This window comes from Schistocerca americana, chromosome 8 (assembly GCF_021461395.2).
Source record: "Schistocerca americana isolate TAMUIC-IGC-003095 chromosome 8, iqSchAmer2.1, whole genome shotgun sequence".
Taxonomy (NCBI): Eukaryota; Metazoa; Arthropoda; class Insecta; order Orthoptera; family Acrididae; genus Schistocerca; species Schistocerca americana.
Genome location: NC_060126.1, coordinates 134,771,325 through 134,798,892, shown reverse-complemented (window position 1 = coordinate 134,798,892; position 27,568 = coordinate 134,771,325). Strand labels below are relative to the sequence as shown.

The 27,568-nt window shown below is 43.9% G+C and overlaps 1 protein-coding gene across 1 annotated transcript in view; it reads left to right on the top strand.

The window, feature by feature from the left end:
• Window positions 1-2,198: 2,198 nt before the first annotated feature.
• Window positions 2,199-27,568, top strand: part of LOC124544796 (protein still life, isoforms C/SIF type 2-like) — a 600,560-nt gene continuing 575,190 nt past the window's right edge. The window contains exon 1 of the mRNA XM_047123478.1: window positions 2,199-2,334. Within this exon, the coding sequence (XP_046979434.1) occupies window positions 2,207-2,334 (128 nt within the window). The 5' untranslated portion in view covers window positions 2,199-2,206. The remainder of the gene's footprint in view (window positions 2,335-27,568) is intronic.

The following is a 27,568-nucleotide window of genomic DNA, read 5'->3' as shown; positions in this document are numbered from 1 at the left end:
AGAAAGAAAGTAATATATTTAAACGTCATGCATAATGCGGCAGGTTATCGCGCATCTCTTAGTTTACTATGTCATATCTGCAATATGACAGGTTATTACTACACTCGTGGCGATTGTTGCTTGGTAGTAAGGGATATGAGTACCAAGTTTGTTTGAAATTGTTCCAGTGGTTTAGGAGGTGGTCTGAAGACAAAAAAAAAAAAAAAAAAAAACGCATGCACGTTTTTATAATATGTATGAGTTAAAACGATTTATATATTTTAATGTTACTGTTATTACAATCTTAGGCTGCTGTAGTACGTTAAATGTGGCTGGGATAGCCGAAAATTATATTTTTGGAAACGGGGAAGAGTAACAGTGAGCAGTTGTGACCACACCGGAGACACTGTGACCACATCGCCCCACCCCCCTCTCTCCTACCTAGAACAGAATCCTGAATGTGCGCTACTTGTCCGGCAAACGAACTGTCACCACATGTACCGCATGATACGACGGTCGTTCAGTAAGTAATACCCCATATTTTTTTCTCAGAACATATTCATTGTCAAGAGTCAGAATTTGGTGACAGCATACTTCAACGTGTCTTGTCCTAGTCCTATTTTCCTACGTAGCCTCCATCGCGTTCTATGGCCGTACGCCAACGTTGCATAAGAGCATCTATTCCCTGCTGGTAAAAGCTCTTGTCCTGTAGGCGTAACCATGTTTTCACTACAAGACTGACACTCTCATCAGCTTCGAAGTGTGTTCCCTGTAGAGGATCTTTAAGCTCCAACAATTCAGATGAAATGGCCATTCTTTGAATCTTGTGGCCCACTGTGAGCATTTGTGGAACCCATCATGAGCACCTCTTCGAATATCCGAGATTCTCAATCATTGCAGACGCACTTCCAATGCTGACCGACAACTGTAGAGCCAAGTGTCGAGTTTTGATGCGCCGCTCGGCACGAATAATGGCATCCGCACGATGCAGCATGTCTGGAGCAGTGGCTGTGACAGGACGTCCCGAGCATGGCTGATCATGGAACTCTATGCACTTCCTGAGGCTGTAACTTTCTTTACCCACCGCCCAACTGTACTCCTATCAACTGCAGCATCACCACACACTGCACACAAACGTTTATGGATATTCACTCGGTTTCTGTTACTGCTCACAAGAATTCAATAACAGTACGCTGCTTGTAATGTGAGTCGATGTAGGCGCCATATTGACGCTGTACTACAGCTATGCCATCTGCCAGAACGGTTAGAGTGGCCGAGCGGTTCTAGGCGCTACAGTCTGGAACCGAGCGACCGCTACGTTCGCAGGTTCGAATCCTGCCTCGGGCATGGATATGTGTGATGTACTTAGGTTGGTTACGTTTAAGTAGTTCTAAGTTCTAGGGGACTAATGACCTCAGCAGTTAAGTCCCATAGTGCTCAGAGCCATTTGAACCATTTTGTTAGAAACTTCACCGGCACTCAGAAGAAACATAAAATGTGAAGCACCAACAAGGACTTTTGAAACTTTAAACTTCCTGGCAGATTAAAACTGTGTGCCGGACCGAGACTCGAAATCGGGACCATTGCCTTTCGCGGGCAAGTGCTCTACCAACTGAGCTATCCAAGCACGACTCACGGCCCGTTCTCACAGCTTTACTTCTACCAGCTTCTCCGCAGGAGAGCTTCTGTAAAGTTTGGAAGGTAGGAGAAGAGATACTTGCAAATGTGAAGCTGTCAGGACGAGGCGTGAGTCGTGCGTGGGTAGCTCAGTTGGGAGAGCACTTGCCCGCGAAAGGCAAAGATCCCGAGTTCGAGTCTCGGTCCGGCACACAGTTTTAATCTCCCGGAAGTTTCATATCAGCACACACTCCGCTGCAGAGTGAAAATCTCATTCTGGAAACAAGGACTTTTGTCTGTGTGTATTAACGGGTTTTTAAAAACATGTGGGACATTACTTACTGAACAACCTTCATACAAAGTTGGTACAGTCTTGATTAAACTGTTGGCTGGACAAACTGCGGACGTGTTTCCGCATGCATCGAAAACTCACCCTGTGTATGGTAACTGTGCTTTGTTAGTGTTTTGTTAATGCCTCCCCTACGCATGCCCGTGCCCAGCTCCCAACACCTGCTGTATAGTATTCCGCTCGTTTGTCAGCGCGGCACCACTGCCCGCCCTCTGACGTAGCGCGCTTCCTCTTGGTGTGCAGATGTCGGACGACGACCGCATGTCGCTGACGACGGCTGTGAGCGACGAGGACGACGCGGAGAGCGTGCACAACTCGCCGTACCGCGCCAAGCAGACGGGCACCGCCGCCGCCTCCTTCAACTGCACCGGCGCCGTGCGCAAGGCGGGGTGAGTACCCAACCACTGTCTCTCTCTCTCTCTCTCTCTCTCTCTAGGGCACTTCTTCTCAGCGCACACTCATATAGCGCTACCGACTAATAACCTGCGACGCCGATGTGCGTCGACGCTCTTGTACCCGTGCAACGGGACGGTTTGTAACACCAGTCGGACTTACATGACGTAGGTATGACGTACCTTGACGGCAGGCACTTAGGCAATCTACATGGCTTTCATGACGGAACCTTGCGACGGCGCGACCTACACTACTGGCCATTAAAATTGCTACACCATGAAGATGACGTGCTACAGACGCGAAATTTAACCGACAGGAAGAAGATGCAAATAATTAGCTTTTCAGAGCATTCACACAAGGTTGGCGCCGGTGGCGACACCTACAACGTGCTGACAGGAGGAAAGTTTCCAACCGATTTCTCATACACAAGCAGCAGTTGACCGGCGTTGCCTGGTGAAACGTTGTTGTGATGCCTCGTGTAAGGAGGAGAAATGCGTACCATCACGTTTCCGACTTTGATAAAGGTCGAATGTTGCCTATCGCGATTGCTCGCATTGGTCGATATCCAATGACTGTTAGCAGAATATGGAATCGGTGAGTTCAGGAGGGTAATACGGAGCGCCGTGCTGGATCCCAACGGCCTCGTATCACTATCAGTCGAGATGACAGGCATCTTATCCGCATGGCTGTAACGGATCGTGCAGCCACGTCTCGATCCCTGAGTCAACAGATGGGAACGTTTGCAAGACAACAAGCATCTGCACTAACAGTTCGACGACGTTTGCAGCAGCATGGACTATCAGCTCGGAGACCATGGCTGCGGTTACCCTTGACGCTGCATCACAGACAGGAGCGCCAGCGATGGTGTGCTCCACGACGAACCTGGGTGCACGAATGGCAAAACGTCATTTTTTCGGATGAATCCAGGTTCTGTTTACAGCATCATGATGGTCGCACCCGTGTTTGGCGACATCGCGGTGAACGCACATTAGAAGCGTGTACTCGTCATCGCCATACTGGCGTATCACCCTGCGTGCTGGTATGGGGTGCCATTGCTTACATGTCTCGGTCACCTCTTATGCGTATTGACGGCACTTTGAAGAGTGGACGTTACATTTCAGATGTGTTACGACCCGTGGCTCTACCTTCATTCGATCCCTGCGAAACCCTACATTTCAGCAGGATAATGCACGACCGCATGTTGCAGGTCGTGTACGGGTCTTTCTGGATACAGAAAATGTTCGACTGCTGCCCTGGCCAGCACATTCTCCAGATCTCTCACCAATTGAACACGTCTGTCAATGATGGCCGAAAATTGGCTCGTCACAATACGCCAGTCACTACTCTTGATGAACTGTGGTATCGTGTTGAAGCTGCATGGGCAATTGTACCTGTACACGCCATCCAAGCTCTGTTTGACTCAATGCCCAGGCTTATCAAGGCCGTTATTAAGGCCAGAAGTGGTTGTTCTGGGTACTGATTTCTAAGGGTCTATGCACCCAAACTGCGTGAAAATGTAATCACATGTCAGTTCTAGTATAATTTATTTGTCCAATGAATACCCGTTTATCATCTGCATTTCTTCTTGGTGTAGCAATTTTAATGGCCAGTAGTGTATTTTCTGAAGCAATACCTATACTGAAGGGACGTTTAATGTTCCTCAGATGATAGTCACAGGTACACTGACAAAGATAAATGGCACCTGCTGATTCTGATAAGGCGTAGGAAACTTAAAAGCGGAGGCCACGACTTTCGGATGACGTCCATTAGGACGACATAATGTATAAGTAGTAAGGCGTACTACTTCGACAATTTCGAGAAAATGGTAGTGGAACTTTTATGCAACCAATAGGCACCAGTGCGTTTCAACTCTGACCACGAGGTGGCAGCGGCCAAGTGGTCAGCATTCAAGCTCCGTAATCGGTGGATCGCTGGATCTTGCTCATCCCACTTTTTCTGCATTGGCCACATTATTTCATATATACAATGAAGAGCCAAAGAAACTGGTACATCTGCCTAATAACGTGTAGGGTCCCCGCGAGCACACAGAAGTGCCGGGACACGACGTGACATGGGCTCCATTAATGTCTGAAGTAGTGCTGGAGGGAACTGACACCATGAATCTTGCCGGGCTGTCCACAAAAGCGTAAGACTACGAACAGCACGCTGCAAGACATCCCAGATATGCTCAATTATGTTCACGTCTTGGGAGATTGATGGCCAGCGGAAGTATTTAAACTCAGAAGAGTGTTCCTGGAGCCACTATGTAGCCATTCTGGACGCGTGGGGTGTCGCATTCTCCTGTTGGAATTGCCGAAGTCCGTCGGAATACACAATGAGCATGGATGGGCGCAGGTGATAAGACCGGATGCTAACGTACGTGTCACCTGTCAGAGTCGTATCTAGACGTATCGGAGGTCCCATATCACTCCAACCGCACACGCCCCACACAATTACAGAGGATCCACCAGCTTGAACAGTCCCCTGCTGACATGCAGGACCATAGATTCATGAGGTTGTCTCCATACCCGTAAACGTTCATCCGCTCGATACAATCTGAAACGAGACTCGTCCGACCAGGTAAGATGTTTCCAGTCATCAACAGTCCAATGTCGATGTCGACGGGCCCAGGCGCGGCGTGAAGCTGTGTGTCGTGCAGTGATCAAGGCAGAAGAGTGAGAATTCGGCTCCGACCACAGCGATGTTTTACCGGATTCCTGATATTAACGGTACACTCGAGAAATAGCAGTACCCCTCCACTTCATCGCTACCTCGGACTTGCTGTGTCCCATTGGTCGTGCGCCGACTATAACACCACGTTAAAACTCACTTAAATCTTGATAACCTGCCACTGTAGCATCAGTGACCGACCTAACAAATGCGCCAGACACTTGTTGTCTTACATAGGCTTGCCTGTTTACATATCGCATGCCTATACCAGTTTCTTTGGCGCTTGGCGCTTCAGCATATATATAAAAAAAAAAGTTTTCCATCACCTCGGTTCCGAGAGTTCCGGAACCTGTACAGAAAATTGAATTAGAGATCAACATAAACATCATTTCCGCCCTTTTTATTGCTCATGAAAACCACACACTGCATGTTGTACCACCATACAGCGAGACCTTCAGACGTGGTGGTCCAGATTACTGTACGTCCTCTTGCATTCATGCATGCCTGTATTCGTCGTGGCGTACTATCTACGATTTCATCAAGGCACTGTTGATCCAGATCGTCCCACCCCTCAACGGCGATTCGATGTAGATCCCTCAAAGTGGTTGACGGGTCACGTCGTCCATAAACAGCCCTTTCCAATTATTCCAGACATGTCCGACAGGGTTCCTGTCTTGAGAACATGCTGTCCATTCTAGTCGAGCGATGTCGTTATCCTGAACGAAGTTATTCACAAAATGTGCACGATGCGGGCGAGAATTGTCGTCCATGAAGACGAATGCCTCGCCAGTATCATAGGTCGGAGGATGGCATTCACGTGTCGTACAACCGTTATCACGCCTTCCATGACCACCAGCGACGTACTTCGGCCCCACATAATGCCACCCCAAAACAGCAGGAAACCTCCATCTTGCTGCACTCGCTGCATAGTGTGTCTAACGTGTTCAGCCTGACCGAGTTGCCTCCAAACACGTCTCCGATGATTGTCTGGTTGGAGGCACATGCGACACTCATCGGTGAGGAGAACGTGATGCCAACCCTCAGCGGTCCATTCGGCATGTATTTGGACCCATCTGTACTGCGCTGCATGGTGTCGTGCTTGCAAAGATGGACCTCGCCATGGACGTCGAGAGTGAAGTTGCGCTTCATGCAGCCTATTGCGCACAGTTTGAGTCGTAACACGACGTCCTGTGGCTGCACGAAAAGCATTATTCAACATGACGGCGTTGCAGTCGGTTCCTCCGAGCCACAATTCGTAGATAGAGGTCATCCACTGCAGTAGTAGCCCTTGGGCGGCCTGAGCGAGGCATGTCATCGACCGTTCCTGTCTCTCTGTATCTTCTCCATGTACGAACAACATCGTTTTGGTTAAGTCCGAGACGCCTGGACACTTCCCTTGTTGAGAGCCCTTCCTGGCACAAAGTAACAATGAGGGCGCGATCGAACCGCGGGATCGACCGTCTAGACGCGGTTGAACTACATACAACACCAGCCGTGTGCCTCCTACCTGGTGGAATGACTAGAATTGATAGGCTGTCGGACCCGTCCGTCTAGTAGGAGCTGCTAATGCATGGGTGTTTACGTCTTTGGCCGGGTTTAGTGACATCTCTGAACAGTCATAGGGACTGTGTCTGTGGCACAATACCCCACAGTCAACGTCTACAGCGATCGACCGATCACGGATCGATAATGCTCACCACTTGGACTCGTGCACATAATCGCAAAGCACCGATAATCACTGACGCGTAAAACTTCTATTGTCACTTCTCGAAACTGAAGTAGTATGCCTTACTGCTCGCATGTTATGTTTTCTTAATGGACTACTGAAAGTGTGTAAAGTTTGAAATATATACTTCAGCCGAACGTCGTGGCCTTCCCGTGTTAGAAAATATATAGAAATTAAAAACATTGTAGTTAATATTGTGTTTACTACGATTGTCACTGAGGATTCACAGCCGCTGCAATTAATCCCTACAGAGAGGACGACCAGAAGCAGTGTATATGTGGCAGCTATGACCGAACCAGCAGAATAAATGGGAACTTGTAAGAGACTTAAGTGAGTCTCTCAGTAAGATCAGTTTGCGGGAGCATTGCCGTGGCGGATTCGATAGCTGCCGTTGGTTGACCCTACTGGGTCAGCGGATGACGCCGCCAGCTTACCTGTGGTCCCATGTCAGGACTGACTCGCGATGAATTCGTGATTGTTTAGGAATAGCAGGGGCTTTCTGGAACTCTGAATCTAAAGATATAAAAAGTTGTCCCCAGAAATCGAGGACTCACTCGCATACATGTCAGTAACGATAGCAATGGCTGTAGACGTAGAATTCCGCAACAGGGGCTTACCGAAGAAATTAGCGACCTTAATCCTGAGGAGACTCAGTAGTTAAAATTAGGATCAGCCAGGAAGGCATTTCCTGCAATGGTAATGTAAAGGGTAGTACCATGGCTTAAGGGTTTTTGGTGTTTTTCATTTTTTATATTAATATTAATTTCACCAATTACGGAATTGCTCGATATACATTACAATTCTTGAAGCGAATGTTTAATTGCAGTTGTGTACAACTTTCAGTCAAAATACGACCTGCATTACATTGTAGGTGGGTGTTGTCGAGATATAGTAAATAAATAAATGCAAAATATTATTCAGCTCAGAAAAGCTGTAAAAAACTAGCTGTGCTACACGTGTCAATAGAGTACATGATATTATTATAGCTCTGTAAAGCGTATTCATTTCATTACCTGTAACTGCGATAGCTAAAAGGAGGAAAATTCTTGAAAAGAATATCTGTTCTATAGGTTCACTCTGACTACACAAATATTTTCTACGAAATCCTTAAGTCCATCGTAATATACTATTCCAGAAATGAAAATACGGAAATAATCACATTCCGTACTAATTCTTTCATACTTACATTGCACTCTCTCTAGTAGCCTGCTTAAGATTTGAGATAACGTCCTGTTATTAAAAGAAACGAGCTTTTTATCTGTTAATAAGCCGTTTTTAAAAGCATGCGATGTTTAATCGTTTGGAATTTATACCTTTCGAAAAAAAATCTTCTCACTAAAAAAAAGGTTAAAATTTTCATACACTTCATCCATGACTGATGACAAACTTTTACGGATTAATCTAATTCTAAATGAAATAAATGTTGCAACATCCAACAAAAATGTCTAGAACTTCGGGTTACACGACCTCATTCAAATAGCGCGAAAGATCTCGTTTCTGATTGGCCGAACAACACGGTGGCCTGACCATTCCCAGATTCGGAATCAGCATAAAACAAATAGCTTCCAAAATGCAATTCAATAAAAAATAACTCCACCTTTACTCGTCTGAAGAACCGAAGTAAACACTACCAGGCTACCTTGCAGTCACCATATTGCCCCTAGTGCTTGCCGGCCGGTGTGGCCGTGCGGTTCTAGGCGCTTCAGTCTGGAACCGCGTAACCGCTACGGTCGCAGGTTCGAATCCTGCCTCGGGCATGGAGGTGTGTGATGTCCTTAGGTTAGTTAGGTTTAAGTAGTTCTAAGTTTTAGGGGACTGATGACCCCAGATGTTAAGTCCCATAGTGCTCAGAGCCATTTTGAACCCCTAGTGCTTCATTCGCACCAAGCCCCACACTCACTTCTTATTTGCCATTAACAGTTTCAACGATAATTTGTATGCATGCTCCAATCACTACCCTCCCAGACAACAAAGTAAAAGACAATAATCTCATAATACTAACTGTCTGAAACTGAAAATATTACGTAAATTGTACTTTTTTAACAAAATGTTGTTTACTGAGTTTTAATGATCAAGTACTTAGTCGAAGTTCTCCATTGACCATTATACAAAGCATATTAGCATTTTAGGAAGTTATTTATCATGAAAAGTCACAAATTCTGCGTTTTAGGTAATCTTGTACACTTTTGAAGTTATTTTAGATTTAAACTGTGTTTGGTGACTAAACGTTTGCTCCTCTAACTCACCGTAGCAGAATGTCAAAGCGAAGTACTTGGAGAAGAGCTTGCGGCAAATGCGCATGTGCAGACATGTGAGAACATTTGGTTTATGGAAATAGAGGTTTCCAGCATTTTCTGTGATTGATTGGATATGTATAGACATATATGTTTTACGCATTTGATCTGAGACAACTTTGACAACAGTTTACGTCTGCAGAACCAGTTTCTTTATAGAAAAGCTCCTTCCTGGCCACGATGCACTTGCAGTCCGCTATTAGATGAAACTTGGAACATACATAACAACAATCTGTTGCAACTCATTGAAAGAAATATTACCCCGACAAATACTCCTAAATAGGAAATATCTGTATTAGTGCTTCGTGCGTGTTTGTCTCTGTTGAAATGTTTCCAGTCCGATTAAACCGCACGTGATAAAAGACGTGTTTCCCCTAAAAATAACCTACCTGCCCTTCTCAGAATTTCATGTAAATTCTTCTCACGGGGGACGCAGCCGAATATAAAGTAAAATATTCTGACAGAAATAAATTTGCAAAACTGAATTTTCGGAGGAAAACTTTATTCCACGTTTTTTCGAAACTCTGCTGCCTTTCGCGCCCCTCGGGATATAGAGGTTACTTCGTTCTTGGACAATGCTGCCATCTAGCAGTGTTCATGTTGCAGTGACCATCGCTTCAGGATGAATTTGAATCTGGAACAGACGTTAAAAATTAGAAACAAGATCCGTTCGTCCAGTTTGTGATTTTTAAATCTCATACGAGTCTACTGCGCGACAATTTTGCTACCAGCATCGTTAAGCTCGCGTAGACATTATTAAAGTAAGGTTCTACCACATAGGAAAACACTTTCTAATGATCTATAAAATTATATTTACTTGATCGCAAACCGATTTTCGCCTTCTTAGGCTGTCTATGGGTGACAGCTGAATGTCGCAAACAGAGATAAAGATAATGTGCAGCTTACACAGGTGTTGTTTGCACAGGAGAAAAAAAAATGACGTAGACTGCGTACATAGAAAAACAGTACATTTTTGTCACATAGAATTAATTGCATTAACCAGAAAGTAAAAGAGGAAATAAAATTTTCGTATGGAGATACTTCTAACAACTGATAATAAATAAGTTTACAATCTCAAACCAAACAACCCCCTAACAATCTCAAATGGTTCAAATGGCTCTAAGCACTATGGGACTTGACTTTACAATCTCAATCTAGTATTTCTGACGAAAACTCAATTTGTCAAAACGAAAAAGAAACTAGCCTGATCATTTAATGCTGAGGTCACCTTCTGTATCATGTGTTTGTCGATTCCCATGCCGGCTGTTGTGGCCGAGCGGTTCTAGGCGCTTCAGTCTGGAACCGCGAGACCGCTACGGTCGCAGCTTCGAATCCTGCCTCAGGCATGGATGTGTGTGGTGTCCTTAGGTTAGTTAGGTTTAGATAGTTCTAAGTTCTAGGGGACTGATGACCTCAGATGTTAAGTCCCATAGTGCTCAGAGCCATTTGAACAATTTCGATTCCCATTATCTCCAGTAGGGTCATCTTTCCGATTTTATTAACAGAATGTAAAACTTCAATTATATGATGTAGAATGTGGCTTTCTGTTAAAAAGTGATCAGCTAAGTTTGAATCTTCCTTCCTTAATCTCCAGCTTCTCTTATGTACACATAGCTTAAATGCCACAGCTCTGCCTAGCAGACCAAGATATACTTTTTCACATTGTTTGCATATGTTTTTAAACATACCACTCTGCGTCAGGTATTGAAATTTGTCTTTACTTTTTAATAAAATCTTTTTATATGCTATTGGTATTATAAAATGCAGGTTTGTAGTTGCGAGGCTACCTTTTGTGCATGGCTATGTGAAACACCGCCAGTATAAAGGATTTTGCGCTATGCTTTGTAACTACTGTCGGCACGAAATATTTTCACAAATCAGCAAATAAGTTTTTGAAGTTCAAGAAGTTGACTCGAGGCAAAAGGGGGGCGTGGCAACATTGCTGCCCTTAAAGTAAATCAATATTTAAAGCCTTTAATTGCTAAAATGCCCTTGAATAACATATTTCTCTAGTAATATATACTCCAAGGAATGTTTATGAGCAAAAATATTTTTTTTATATTTTGCCCTCTATGAAGGTACAATGTCCCCTCAATGAGTAGATTATGGCACCATTTTAAATTCAGAAAATAATCATATGAAGTATTATTTTTGGTGCCCCTGGAAGCCGTTAGATATGCAACCTGAAACTAGAACAATGTAATCGTCTAAGCCGTTTAGTAACATAGACTGCTTGATGATTTTTTTTTTTTTTTTTTTTTTTTTTGCTTGCTAACAGTTTTTGTCATTTTTATCTTATCCCTTTATCTCCTTTTATTAGATATCTGGATGAATTATGGGTGGTCTGTAGCAAAGATAATTATCTGTTATTCTAATAAAATACACTAGGTGGCCTAAACAATATCTTTCTTCGTTGTCATATGGAAGTGTAAGTCGCTCTTAATATGCACCCTCCGTAACGAGAATATGAAGGACTGTCCGCGTCACGCAGCGTACTTTCGTGATCGAAGAGTTAACTTCTTGTCATTATTCAGCAGGGGGATGAGCGAAACTGAAAAACCCATTCAGTAGGAATTTTGCCTATTCTGAATTCAAACACGGACGAAACCACAGTGCGAAGGGCGTTGCCCCAGTGCCATTAACTGCGTATCTGCTGATCCGCGAGCTGGCGGAATGAGGTCAGCGTGCGGACGGGCAGAGGGCCCCGCTAATCGATCAGCGCTGTCAGCCGAAACTCTGCAAACTCCGTTACAGCAATCACGGCCAACTTAGCGGGACGCTTTTTACCGCCGCGTCGGGAGAACGGCCGCCGACTGCGCCGCCAGGGCCCCGACGCACCCACACCTCGTTCAGCCAATCACATTCACCTTCGCGGAGAGGGGTGGGCAGCACTTACCGCCACGTATGCGGTGGCAAGAACTCTGCACGAGGAGTTCACGGGGTGCTTAGTTTGCCGAACAGAACTGATAGCTGAAAATCACTTGACCAGTTTCCGGTCAGCTGCATCACGTTCATGAATCACGTGCTTTACTAGTCGTGGCTGTGTGTGTGTGTGTGTGTGTGTGTGTGTGTGTGTGTGTGTGTCAGAGAGAGAGAGAAACGGATAACAAGAGGGCACTACAACCCATGGAGGTAAGAAGAAGGGGAGATGGCGCTACGTATCCCAGCCGTACTACGTTTTGAAGCCATGGGGGCGTGGCTCGCTGCCATGACACTCTGACCAAAACATTGCCAGTGTGCTATAGCGCTGCGTGTATTACAGTTGCTAATTGCACCATATACGCATGTAACGTCATCAGATTGGTTGTTTCAAAGTTTTTGTGTAAAATAAAATCTCGTAAAGGCGAAATTCCGCGTTTCTTCTGATTGAAAATAGTTTTTAATGTTGTTGTTGTTGTGGTCTTCAGTCCTGAGACTGGTTTGATGCAGCTCTCCATGCTACTCTATCCTGTGCAAGCTTTTTCATCTCCCAGTACCTACTGCAACCTACATCCTTCTGAATCTGCTTAGTGTATTCATCTCTTGGTCTCCCTCAACGATTTTTACCCTCCACGCTGCCCTCCAATACTAAATTGGTGATCCCTTGATGCCTCAGAACATGTCCTACCAACCGATCCCTTCTTCTGGTCAAGTTGTGCCACAAACTTCTCTTCTCCCCAATCCTATTCAATACTTCCTCATTAGTTATGTGATCTACCCATCAAATCTTCAGCATTCTTCTGTAGCACCACATTTCGAAAGCTTCTATTCTCTTCTTGTCCAAACTATTTATCGTCCATGTTTCACTTCCATACATGGCTACACTCCATACGAATACTTTCAGAAATGACTTCGTGACACTTATATCAATACTGGATGTTAACAAATTTCTCTTCTTCAGAAACGCTTTCCTTGCCATTGCCAGCCTACATTTTATATCCTCTCTACTTCGACCATCATCAGTTATTTTGCTCCCCAAATAGCAGAACTCCTTTACTACTTTAAGTGCCTCATTTCCTAATCTAATTCCCTCAGCATCACCCGACTTAATTCGACTACATTCCATTATCCTTGTTTTGCTTTTGTTGATGTTCATCTTATATCCTCCTTTCAAGACACTGTCCATTCCATTCAATTGCTCTTCCAAGTCCTTTGCTGTCTCTGACAGAATTACAATGTCATCGGCGAACCTCAAAGTTTTTATTTCTTCTCCATGAATTTTAATACCTACTCCGAATTTTTCTTTTGTTTCCTTTACTGCTTGCTCAATATACAGATTGAACAACATCGGGGAGAGGCTACAACCCTGTCTTACTCCCTTCCCAACCACTGCTTCCCTTTCATGCCCCTCGACTCTTATAACTGCCATCTGGTTTCTGTACAAATTGTAAATAGCCTTTCGCTCCCTGTATTTTACCCCTGCCACCTTTAGAATTTGAAAGAGAGTATTCCAGTCAACATTGTCAAAAGCTTTCTCTAAGTCTACAAATGCTAGAAATGTAGGTTTGCCTTTCCTTAATCTTTCTTCTAAGATAAGTCGGAAGGTCAGCATTGCCTCACGTGTTCCAGTGTTTCTACGGAATCCAAACTGATCTTCCCCGAGGTTGGCTTCTACTAGTTTTTCCATTCGTCTGTAAAGAATTCGTGTTAGTATTTTGCAGCTGTGACTTATTAAACTGATAGTTCGGTAATTTTCACATCTGTCAACACCTGCTTTCTTTGGCATTGGAATTATTATATTCTTCTTGAAGTCTGAGGGTATTTCGCCTGTTTCATACATCCTGCTCACCAGATGGTGGAGTTTTGTCAGGACTGGCTCTCCCACGGCCGTCAGTAGTTCCAATGGAATATTGTCTACTCCGGGGGCCTTGTTTCGACTCAGGTCTTTCAGTCCTCTGTCAAACTCTTCACGCAGTATCATATCTCCCATTTCATCTTCATCTACATCCTCTTCCATTTCCATAATATTGTCCTCAAGTACATCGCCCTTGTATAGACCCTCTATATACTCCTTCCACCTTTCTGCTTTCCCTTCTTTGCTTAGAACTGGGTTTCCATCTGAGCTCTTGATATTCATACAAGTCGTTCTCTTATCTCCGAAGGTCTCTTTAATTTTCCTGTAGGCGGTATCTATCTTACCCCTAGTGAGATAGGCCTCTACATCCTTACATTTGTCCTCTAGCCATCCCTGCTTAGCCATTTTGCACTTCCTGTCGATCTCATTTTTGAGACGTTTGTATTCCTTTTTGCCTGCTTCATTTACAGTATTTTTTATATTTTCTCCTTTCATAAATTAAATTCAATATTTCTTCTGTTACCCAAGGATTTCTACTAGCCCTCGTCTTTTTACCTACTTGATCCTCTGCTGCCTTCACTACTTCATCCCTCAAAGCTACCCATTCTTCTTCTACTGTATTTATTTCCCCCATTCCTGCCAATTGCTCCCTTATGCTCTCCCTGAATCTCTGTACAACCTCTGGTTCTTTTAGTTTATCCAGGTCCCATCTCCTTAAATTCCCACCTTTTTGCAGTTTCTTCAGTTTTAATCTACAGGTCATAACCAATAGATTGTGGTCAGAGTCCACATCTGCCCCTGGAAATGTCTTACAATTTAAAACCTGGTTCCTAAATCTCTGTCTTACCATTATATAATCTATATGATACCTTTAGTTTTTAATGTAATATTACGAATAGCTAGTCTTCAATGTAAACGATACAATTTTGTTAATTCAGTAATAAACGTGTATCACAAACTAAATAATAGAAACTGAAAACTAAGTTAGCTATACCCTCCATCCAAAGCCTCATAAATACATCTTGTTTGTAATACATACTGGGACATTTCAGTTACGTTACACTACTGGGAAACACCGCTCATTAGCACCAATATTTACTGAAATACGGTACATAGAATGGCCAATCTACACAGTGTCCTGTTTAGGCCTATACTTCACGCCAGTTAATGTAGTGTTAGCTTTTAATTTGGTACATGATGAAGACAAAGTGAGTTACTCAACACTTGGATTATCGACGATACGTTCGTACTATACTGAAACGTGAACTTGAAAACTAAGAATTTAATTCTTTGAACTAACATACCTTTTGCAGATGGTTTGGGTGTGTAGGGAAAGCTGATGGTACAGCATTTTCACGCAGCCTTACTGTTGAAAGGGAAGTTCGGTCTATGTCCTCTTCTCGGAAATGCTGAGAACATATAGTGCTCCATTTAGACGCACGCCAATTCTTCCTCCTCACGGCATTCTCCCACAGAGCTTTCCGACTTTCATTTTTAGGAAATCTAAAATCATACAGGAGAAAAACACGCTATAGTACAAGTACCGATGTAGCACACGTTCGTTCACAATGAAGTTGTAAAATCTCACTTAACGAGACAACTTACACACGAAATGTTATTCCCTTCGATTTCGCCTCACAATCAGAACGATTCGTACATCCGAACACGACACAAGTCACCATAATAGCGCAAAATCCTTCCAAAAGCGAGCGACAAGCCTATGCACACAAGCTTACAGCAACAATGTTTTGGTCGGATTGAGATGGCTACCCTCGGCTTCACATAGCTTCACAGCTGTGACGTCACGGCGCCTCCCTCTGTTCTTACCTCCATGCTACAACCGCACTGTAATGTATGTCGCACAGCGTGCTGGAGCGACTAGTCCAGTCAACGAAGGAAAATTAGAGGGAAATAGTAGTGTAGTCCCAATTTTTTGCACAGTACTAAGAATCGTGACCGCTGGGGTGTGAGCGTTGGGCTGGAGGTGGGTTTTAAAAGGTCACTGTTTTCATCTTCTTCTCGAATAACTGGAAAAGCGAAAATCTTCCCAATACAATATTAAATTATGAGGTTCATTCAAATGAAACCTGTTCAGTGTCTCTACCTTTGCCTTACACGTAAGGTGGCATCACGTGACTGCGGATATGGTGGTTCCATCTATTGGTAGAGAGACTGACGCGTGCGCACCGTTTGACGTTGCATAGCGACAGTGTAGTTTCACGCCGAAGAGAAGGCGGTCACACAAGTTATCGTCCACTACCGAACATGCAGGCGGCTAAGCAGGAACGACGACTAGTGATTTTTGGCTGTTTGGCTGCGGAGGGAGTTGCAGGGCATGAAATGTCTGGACGGATGAAGGCTGTGTACGGTGAGTTCAGTCTGAGTCGCTCAAGTGTTGTGGAATGGCGCAAACGATCCTTGAGGGGCGCGAGTCATTGGAAGACGATGCTCGCCGGCCGGAGTGGCCGAGGGGTTCTAGGCGCTGCAGTCTGGAAGCGCGCGACCGCTACAGTCGCAGGTTCGAATCCTGCCTCGGGCATGGATGTATGTGATGTCCTTAGTTAGGTTTAAGCAGTTCTAAGTTCTAGGGGACTGATGACCTCAGAAGTTAAGTCCCATAGCGCCCAGAGCAATTTGAACCATTTTTTTTATTTTTATTTTTTTTATTTTAAGACGATTCTAGTCCTGGAAAGGCTCATTGTCTCACCACACCGGAAGTGATTGCGGAAGTGAATGCTTTAGTCTTGGACAACCGCAGAATCACCATGCGCGAGACCAATCGGTTACTGGGTATTAGCGTGGGCACTGCCGAAGTGTATGACTGGATCCGGGTAAGGATCCGACAGCTTCCTACTAGCTTCTTCAAGCATGGAAGCGACCGGCTAGCGTCGAAATGGAACAAACGTGCCAGCAGTTTTGACGACTATTTTTGAGTATGCGTCCTGTGCACAACTACATTTTTAATAAAATCGTTACTGTAACTTTACACTAGTGACCGGGTTTCATTTGAATGTCCCTTATACATTAAAATTCCTACAAAAATGACCCTATTTATTTTTTCTGTAAGACTAATAGTTCTCGCGTACAGGAACTGGGAAAACAGCAGATTACTAAAACTTTTCTTTAATTGTGTGAAACTGATGTTTGTCTTTAAATGTGTGGGTGTAGAAAAAAAAATGTACTGTTTGTATATTATCCGAGAGCAGTTGAGTCGTATTAAGGGATAAATTCTGTCTCGGGGTCGCAAGAGAGTGGAGGTCGCTAAATTGTGTCCAGGCACTTCCCTCCTTCATACGTCTGAAAACTGACGATCGGGCACGTGATTCCCCACTCCACATCACAAGAAGCAACTACAGCACATTTCACAATGATACATAAGCCCTCCGCAGCGCTCCTTATGAATCACTCACGGCACAATGCACATGCATGTCAGGGGAGTGATTATTTTACAAAAAGAGCGGTAATACTACATGGAATGCAGATATGAGTTACTAACAAGAGGTAATGCAGGTAATGAACAAGGACAGAATCTGTGTAAATCTCTGCACACAGCGCTACAGTACCAGAGGAGCCGTAGAGACTTACTCATCGTGTAGGGGTGCTCGCTTTTCAGTTTACGGAAGACTGTACATTCCTAGTATTCCTATTCCAGTTCTCTTACTTGAGTAGACAAAAGGGGTGGCCAAGCGGTTCTAGGCACTACAGTGTGGAACCGTGCGACCACTACGGTCGCAGGTTCGAATCCTGCCTCGGGCATGGATGTGTGTGATGTCCTTACGTTAGTTAGGTATAAGTAGTCCTAAGTTCTAGGGGACTGATGGCCTCAGATATTACGTCCCATAGTGTTCAGAGCCATTTGAACCAGCCAAGTAGACAAAAATCACAGAAATTGTATTTATATAGTGGATTCATTTTCATATTAACAGAATCTTCCGTCGGTTCTTGGTAGAACAACATTATAATAATAAATGAAAAGCACCAGTTTGCTTTTGTTCTACAATATTACTTTTGTTGCTAACCGGTTTTCGGCTTACAAGGCCATCTTCAGACATTGTCTGAAGATGGCCTTGTAAGCCGAAAACCGGTTGGCAATAAAAATAATATTGTAGAACAAAATCAGACTGGTGATTTATTTTCAGTTTATTAACTGAGTACTTATTTGTAGTTGTCAAGTATTCCAAGTGTTTAGTGTGTAAGTCTGATGTTGTCAGTGATCTATGTAGCATTGGTGCGAAAGGGATTAGATTGGTAAATGTGACACCATGCTGCTGTCTACCGTTGACAGTGTCTTGTAAAGCACTGCAGTGGCGTTTTAGAGACTTCTTCGTTGGCTGGGATATACTGGACGTTTCAGGATACAGTACACGCGCATGATATCGCTTGTAAACGCCTCTTAATAAAACGCCATTTTTACGACAGTGCATGGCCGCAACAGTGTTCCCTACAGCATTGCTGCAATGTTGCTACTATGTATGGTCAAACTACGGTACGACTCGGCAATATTGCTGATGAAACAGCCTGTTGCCGATGTGTTCGTGGTGTCCACCAAGGGCGGAGAATGTTTCTTATGGACAGACAACGAGAGCACCATGACTTTTATAAATGTAATACTTACATCTGCGACCAGAACTATGCAACATAGAAAGTAATATATAGTGTGTCGCACCAAACTTTGCCACCTCATAAACACTGAAGAGCCAAAGAAACTGGTACACCTCCCTAACGTCGTGTAGAACTCCCGCGAGCACGCAGAAGCACCGGAACACGACGTGGCATGGACTCGACTAATATCAGAAATAATGCTGGAGGGAAATGTCACCATGAATTCTGCAGGGCTGTCCATAAATCCGTAAGAGTACAAGGGGGTGCAGATCTCTTCTGAACAGCACGTTGCAAGGCATCCCAGACATCCTCAACTGCTCTTTTTTATACACTAGAATTATTACACTTTCTTTCTATTCCGTTGGTACCCTACCATCCTTCGTGATACTGTTACATAAAGCTGTACATGCTCCTTTACTGTAGTTTCTTTCCCAAATTTCTTCTTGCTTTCTTTACAACTTGCTCGATATGGGGAGCGAAAACATCGACAGTAAGTTACAGCACAGTCTCACTCCCCTCTTAACTAGTGTTTCGCTAACACATCTACATCTACATACATACTCCGCAATCCACCATACGGTGCGTGGCGGAGGGTACCTCGTACCACAACTAGCATCTTCTCTCCCTGTTCCACTCCCAAACAGAATGAGGGAAAAATGACTGCCTATATGCCTCTGTACGAGCCCTAATCTCTCTTATCTTATCTTTGTGGTCTTTCCGCGAAATGTAAGTTGGCGGCAGTAAAATTGTGCTGCAGTCAGCCTCAAATGCTGGTTCTTTAAATTTCCTCAGTAGCGATTCACGAAAAGAACGCCTCCTTTCCTCTAGAGACTCCCACCCGAGTTCCTGAAGCATTTCCGTAACGCTCGCGTGATGATCAAACCTACCAGTAACAAATCTAGCAGCCCGCCTCCATCAATCCGACCTGATAGGGATCCCAAACGCTCGAACAGTACTCGAGAATAGGTCGTATTAGTGTTTTATCAGCGGTCTCCTTTACAGATGAACCACATCTTCCCAAAATTCTACCAATCAACTGAAGACGACTATCCGCCTTCCCCACAACTGCCATTGCATGCTTGTCCCACTTCATATCGCTCTGCAATGTTACGCCCAAATATTTAATCGACGTGACTGTGTCAAGCGCTACACTACTAATGGAGTATTCAGACATTACAGGATTCTTTTTCCTATTCATCTGCATTAATTTACATTTATCTATATTTAGAGTTAGCTGCCATTCTTTACACCAATCACAAATCCCGTACAAGTCATCTTGTATCCTCCTACAGTCACTCAACGACGACACCTTCCCGTACACCACAGCATCACATTGCTATCAACCCTATCCAAAAGATCATTTATGTAGATAGAAAACATCAGCGGACCTACCACACTTCCCTGGGGCACTCCAGATGATACCCTCACCTCCGATGAACGCTCGCCATCTAGGACAAGGTACTGGGTTCTATTACTTAAGAAGTCTCCGAGCCACTCATATACTTTAGAACCAATCCCATATGCTCGTACCTTAGTTAGGAGTCTGCACTGGGGCACCAGGTCAAACGCTTTCCGGAAGTCAAGGAATATGGCATCCGTCTGGTACCCTTCATCCAACCCGCAAAACTGCAATCTGGTTTCTCCACAAGCAGTAGATAGTGTTTTCTGTATTGTGTTCTAGCTGCCCTCGCAAATATAGCCTTACGAAACCGTGCCATAGTCTGTAACCATGCCTCGCATCTGCCAAAGAGGTGCGACGATTAAGAGGTGTCTGCAGGGGCGTCTGGAGAAACGCAGGCGTTTCGAGGCGCCTCGTTTAGCCGGCGGCCCCGCAATTAAAGGGTCGGCTGCGAGCCTTCCGGCCGCATCGGCGCCACGGCGCGATCGATCTGCTAAGCGGCTGTCGCAATTATTTGGAGGAGCCCGCGGCCGCTCTGATGCAAAACGTCCACCCTCCCACCCCCGCCACCCCCAGGCATCGAGGTCATTAGCGGCGCACCGGCTGTGTGCCAGTCGGCGCCTGATGATGTTCCAGTCGCAGAAACGCTTCGGACCGTCGTTAGGCGGTCGGGTGGTCTCGGCAGCCGGCACCAGTCGGCCGTGAAAGCCGCGAAGTGGTCCGCGGGTTTAGACAGCTGCGGCCTATGCGACACCGGACTCTTGGTACCAGCATGGTCCGGTGAAGTGATCCACCACTTTACACAGCAGGTTAACACGTCATATGTCACAACCCAATTTCGCAGAATACGCTCAGTGGGAGGGAGGTCAAAACAAGTTAGGAAGTATCACGGCTTACCCGTAGATACTCAACTGTTCGCGAGGAAACTTTATGTACCTTTTAACGAGTAACTAGTTAAGTCGAAGCGGTGGCACAGTATGTAGGACTGACGGAGGATATCGAAAATGTTTCTTATAATCCGTCTTGATTGCAAAATATTTACTCATTTATCGGTTTCGGTTCTTCTAGAACCATCTTCACATCTGAAAAAAATGTTCAAATGTGTGTGAATTCTTATCGGACTTAACTGCTAGGGTCATCAGTCCCTAATCTTAAACACTACTTAACCGAAATTATCCTAAGTACAAACACACACACCCATGCCCGAGGGAGGACTCGAACCTCCGCCGGGATCAGCCGCACAGTCCATGACTGCAGCGCCTATGACCGCTCGGCTAATCCCGCGTGGCTTCAGATCTCAAATGACAATGATACTAATTTACTATTTCACAAATGCAAGCCTATTTCGTTCTATCTGATCACCGTCAAATGTAAAAGAACGTACATGCAAATTTCGGTTACAGGAGTAACCCGTCCACACTCATCAACCTACACATGCTTCGTCACATTAAATTTGTTGGCAGAATGCACATCATTTATATTAATTATAAAACTCTTAACGAGAGGTGGTTTCTGGTACATTTGTTACATTATATATGCACATACTGTATTAAGTAGATTTTTCTTATTTGCTTTTACCTCTAAAAATACTTAGTTAAGATCTACAGTTGTCAAGGTTAAAATCTGTACTTGTCATAATTAAAGTACGAAATAAAATTATCGTTTTTCTACGATCGAAAACAAAGGGTGATTTGTACATCCATGACTCTGGTGTAGACTAGATCTTAACTATTTTCAGAGGTAAAAGCAAATTAGAAAAATCTACTTAATACAGCATGTGCATATGTAATGTAACAAATGTACCAGACGCCGCCTCTCGGTAAGAGTTTTATAATTAATATAAATGACGTGCATTCTGCCAACAAATTTAATGTGAGGCAGCATGTGAAGGTTGCTGAGTGTGAACGGGTTCCTCCTGTAACCGAATTTTGAGGGTACATTTGATGGTGATCAGACTGGACGAAATGGCTTGCATTTGTGAAATAGTAAATTAGTATCATTGTCATTTCAAATGTGAAGATGGTTCTAGAAGAACCGAAACCGGTCATATGAATAAATATTTTGCAATCAAGTCGGATTAGAAGTAACATTTCATAAAAAAAGTGATCGCAGTACCCTCGCAGGCATTATGTCTGTTTTTGCAAAGGATATCGAAAAAGTGCAAAGAATGGCAGCTCGTTTCGTGTTATCGCGCAATAGGTGCGAAAGTGTCATTGATATGAAACGCGAGTTGGGGTGGCTGTCACTGAAACAAAGGTGGTTTCATTTGCGGCGAGATCTATTTACGAAATTTCAACCACCAACTTTCGCTTCCGAATGCGAAAATATTTTGTTGACACCCATCTACGTAGGGAGAAATGACCATCATAGTAAAATAACAGAAATCAGAGCTCGAACGGAAAGGTTTAGGTGTTCCTTCTTCCCACGCGCCATTCGAGAGAGGAATGGTAGAGCAGTAGTATGAAAATGGTTCGATGAACCCTCTGCCACGCACTTACGTGTGAATTGCAGAGTAACCATGTAGATGTAGCTCGCTGCTCACACTTTTTTGCTTCGTGTTTGAAAGACGCTTATTATTTTTATTTCCGTTTTTTGCTTATCTACCCACGTCCGTAGAAGATTATGGTATCACATACGGCAGCTAGCGCCGCGGCCTCTCACTTTTACGTCCTGTGTTCGAAACCCGATTATTGTTTTTATTTAGTTTGCTGTGTTTTATTTTTTCATTTATCTACTCATATATGAGAATTTAAAAATATTGTAACCCTTGAAAATACCATACATACAAATGTCATATAATAAAGGTGTGACACTTATTGTGAAACCCAGTTACTATAACGTACGTGTATTCCCTAACGTGGTAAGAAACATCCTGTAACAACATACGGATATGGGTAGAGAAATGAAAAAAATAAAATACAGTAAAATAAATAAAAACAATAATCGGGTTTCGAACACAGGACGTAAAAGTGAGAGGCGGCGACGCTAGCTGTCGTGTGTGACACCATTTAGGCAGAAATTATCGCGCGCTATAAGTGTCTAAATTACCTCGAAAACTTTGACCATTGTTTTCTCAAAACCGGTCAAATATCTACGGGCAACACGAAATACATGTTCGATTATCTTTACTCCTCCTTCATTGGACGAAGTTTCTGGGATGTCCAATTACGGTAGTATTGGCTATCAAGCGAAGTTTGTGACACGATTGACAACTTTTTAGTACGGAGGAAGCAGAAAGTTAACTTGGATGGACAGTCCTCGTATGGTGCAGACGTACATTAGGGTGTGGTATCGATAACTACGATGCCACGGCGTAGGTGGAAGTTCTTAGGTTGGCACTACGACACCGACACCGACGACAGTGCCCTCTAGCCAGCGCTGTGCACCTCTACGAACGCCGCTCCAGATGCTCCCCATTTGATTCCCAGTAGATGACCAAGCAACATTGTTTCTATTTTATAGTGGGCGAGACGCTACATATTTTGCCTTTTGTAGCTTCTGGGAGTTGAGACATCCGGCTTCGCACCTACGTGCTCCTCAGTGCAAAATTATGTATTCATCTTCTTGCTAAACTAAAGGTGATTTAAATTCACACTGCTGTACCGACTGTTCTACCTCACCCGCTCCTCCTAGCTTCCTACATTCGGCCTACCCTTCAGCTTTCAGGAGCAGACCCACGCGCCGCCTTCCAGGCGGGATACAAAATAGAGAGTACCTCAGGGAAGTTTGTTGGGTCCCTGGCTGTTCATGATGAGTATTAACGACATTGCAGACGATATTAATATGAGGGTTGTTCAAAACAACAGGTACTAAGCAATACTGTGGGTGTAATTGAAGCCATTATTCAAATGAATCACCACTGTATCATGAGACGAAAGTTTCCCTGTTCTCAGAATTACTGTGAGGAGCCAGTCCTACACTGTCCTCCAGGTTGTATTTTCAGTTGGTGCGCTTCCGATTAACACGTTTTTTTAGCGGATCACACACATGGAACGTGAAAAAGCTCCAATAACAGGTACGATGTGACGTGCCTCTGTGACACATTTCAAGATGTTTGCAGAATCTTGGTGCAGATGTGCGAAAACTGCGGAATAGCTCTACCGATACAACTTTTTTTTTTTTTTAATGGGAAGATTTTCATGGAATTTCTGACTGGTTTTATACGAACCACCGCGGATTTCTCTTCTGTGGCAAACTACTGATCTCAAAGTAGCACTTGTTCGCCATATAGCAGTCTCTGTCTTTCCGTTCAGTTTTTAACCGCCACGGCTGCCTCTAGTACCATGGCAGAAGCTATTTCTCCATATCTTAACATATGTACTCTCAACCTGCTCCTTGTTCTTGTCGGTATTTTCCACGTGGTCCTATCCTCACCGGTTCTGTAAAGAACCACCTCGTATATACCGGTCCACCTATTTTTCATCATCTTTCTATAACGTCACATCTCAAACGCTTCGATTCTCTTTTCCGGTTTTCCTATTCCATACAATGATTTGTTCCAAACATATATTCTTAGACATTACTTCCGCAAGTTAAGGTCTGGACTGCCCTCTTCCCCTGTGTTTGTCTCCTTTTTATGTTCTCCATGTTTTGTCCGTCATGAGTTACTTTGGTTCCAAGGTAGTAGAAGTTCTTTACCACGTGTGCTTCCCTATTCTGATATTAAGTTTGTCGCTAATTTCATTTCTGCTGCTTCTTATTACTTTCGACTTTCTTCGATTTACTCTAAATCCATAGTGTGTCCTCATTAGACTGTCAATTTTATTCAATAGGCCCTGGTTTTCTTCCTCTTACTAAGGATAGCAGTGCCATCAGCGAATCTTTTCATTGCTATCTTTTCACTTTGAAGTTTCATCCAACTCCTGGAGCTTCCTTTAATCTCCGTGCAGTCCTGAAGGCACTGGATGAGGCGACTTCAGCTCCGATTCCCTTAGCATCCTTACGCGGCAGAGGAAGTGAACAAACAATGCAGTCTCTAGCAGCTATACTGCGGTCGGCAGGTTGTCATGTCCATACTGAGTTAGTCGCACAATTGTGGGAGGAAGTGTGGGAGGCAGTGAGGAACGACACGCTGCGATCGGTGAAGCCGACCATCCAACCACGGCGTTCCTCATATCGGTCCCTCTGGCAGGATGAAGTAACCCTTACACGCCTTCGAATACAGCTCTGTCCCCTGAAACGTGGCTTCATATTCCGGCAAGCATTTTATATGCTGATGAGTTGTCAGAGGCAAATTTAAATGAAGATCTGGCCTCTGTTTTCGTTGACGAGACGATTTTGTGTGCTGCATGGACTCCTGTCTACGTTTTTGGGCTGGAGGTTTTAGTGTGTAGCAGTGTGGTTCGGACATCCAATTTATTGCAGCGATTGAAAATGGTTGCGGCTGAAGAGTAGTGGCGGGGATGAGGTTCAACCACGGAAACTACCACCCATACCATTTATTTGAGAGCGCTTCTGAGCGACATAAGGCAGCCGTCACAGGTAAAGCGAAGCGACTACGAAATTATACTTTTTATTAATTATTTGTTTATTTACTTAATAAACACTACATATAAGTGTATTTGAGCACAGAGAAAAATATAAATCCACTGCTAATTCAATTCCAGCAATCTCTGAAATATTTCGGCCATTTAACTTAGTATGGAACAAAGCAGGCAAAATTTGCCTGAAACTCTCGTTGAATGGAACTGTCATTTCAAGGCTAAAGTAATAGCTTTTGACGCAATAGCATCAAATACGGGCACTTGATTTGCGTGCTTTATTACTGAAAACATTTCTGAAAAATACCATTTGTATTTAATTTGTATACGTCAGATATATGCAATCATTCTCAGAAGCATTCCAACATTGGCCACCGTAAGGATTGGAGGTAGTGGTTGTTAAGATAGTCGTCATAAATATTTTAGCGTACTACTACTAATATTAGGAACATAAAGCACAGCAACGCGTTTCGAGAATCAAGATCCCATCATCTGGCTGTTATTTGGACATGAAGTACTCATCCTACTTATAAAATGACGACACAAGATTTTCTGTTTCACCTGTTCATGTTACCACACATCGACCGTGGCGGTCCTTCTGGAAGGCGGTAAAAACCACTCATCTCTGCTGCCTCTCCGTGCACCGCTAGTCTGTAAATATGTGTACTACCCCATCACTGTATTATTGTACTTGGCCTCTCGTGGCCGTTATCGGAAATATGCGGTGACTTTACTGTAAACAAGTACAGTGGTGACGAAGGAAAACGCATAGCACTGAGAAAGATTTCAAGACAGATGTGCATATACTATCAAGTGTTGCAGAGTGTCCTCGTAAAATATCACGATGGAAATGAAATGTCGTGTGACTAGGGCCTCCCGTCGGGTAGACCTGTCGTCTGGTGCAGCTCTTTTGAGTTGATGCCACTTCGGCGACTTGCGTGTCGACGGGGATGAGGTGATCATGAGGACATCATCATATCCAGTCCCAGAGCCGGGAAAATCTCCGAACCAGCCGGGAATCTAAGCCGGGCCCTTTTGCACAGCGGTCCGTCGTGCTGACTATTCACCTATCGGGGCGGACAATATCACAATAAACACTCACGATAATTCGTCGGAAGCGGCTTAATTCCCAGGCGCAGTAATAATGTGGTCGACTAATGGGGTAAGGTACAGGGCGAAAGCTTTTTATTGCTTGAAAATTTTTGGATTCCGCGATGAATTTTAGTTATAACTATAAGAAGATAATTACATTTATGAATGTCTATTTTCTTTTCCATTGTGTATGTCGAAGCATAATTCTGTACTCCTCCTGAAGTCAAATCACCGTAAGAAATGGCTCTGAGCACTATGGGACTTAACTTCTGTGGTCATCAGTCCCCTACAACTTAGAACTACTTATACCTAACTAACCTAAGGACATCACACACATCCATGCCCGAGGCAGGATTCGAACCTGCGACCGTAGCAGTCAAATCACCGTATTTGTATTTCATTATACTTTCAAAAACACGAATGTGAAGCATGATGCGCTCATGTGGCTTTACATAAATGGAAAAATCATTTACGCTACCTGCCTTCCGTTCTGTGGCCTTGACCATCCTTCACCGCGGTTAGTCTCCTGCATCAAAAATGTGTTCAATGGATTTTTTACTGAGACAGATCAAAAATTATTCAAATGGCTCTGAGCACTATGGGACTTCTGAGGTCATCAGTCCCCTAGAACTTAGAACTACTTAAACCTAACTAACCGAAGGACATCACACACATCCATGCCCGAGGTAGGATTCGAACCTGCGACCGTAGCAGCAGCGCAGTTCCGGACTGTGGCGCCTAGAACCGCTCAGCCACTCCGTCCGGCTGAGACAGATCCATCAGACAAAAATATTAAAATGATTGCAGTAGGAATGAATAAAATCCCATAAATGAGTAATTATACTACTGAATAATTTGTTTCTAACAAAATAAGAGTGTCTTTTAATGATTTGTGACTTCTGTGACAAGTTCTGTAAGATGCTTCGCAGAGGCATTAAACTGAAGTTTTCGTCCACGCTGAACACCTGTTTAATTAACTGTGAATTGTAAATGACCCACCTCAGAGAGGCGTCAAGTTCGTGGAGCACTAGAATAAATAATTAACAAAAGACCAAAAACAAAAGCCATTTGCGTTTCATGTCGTTCCTATGAATCATCAGTGTATAAAATTAGATTTCATCGAAGAATAACAGTATATAAAGGAAATGTGTTTCTCTTGTCAGATTTGGCTACAAACGTTACACATAGTTGCT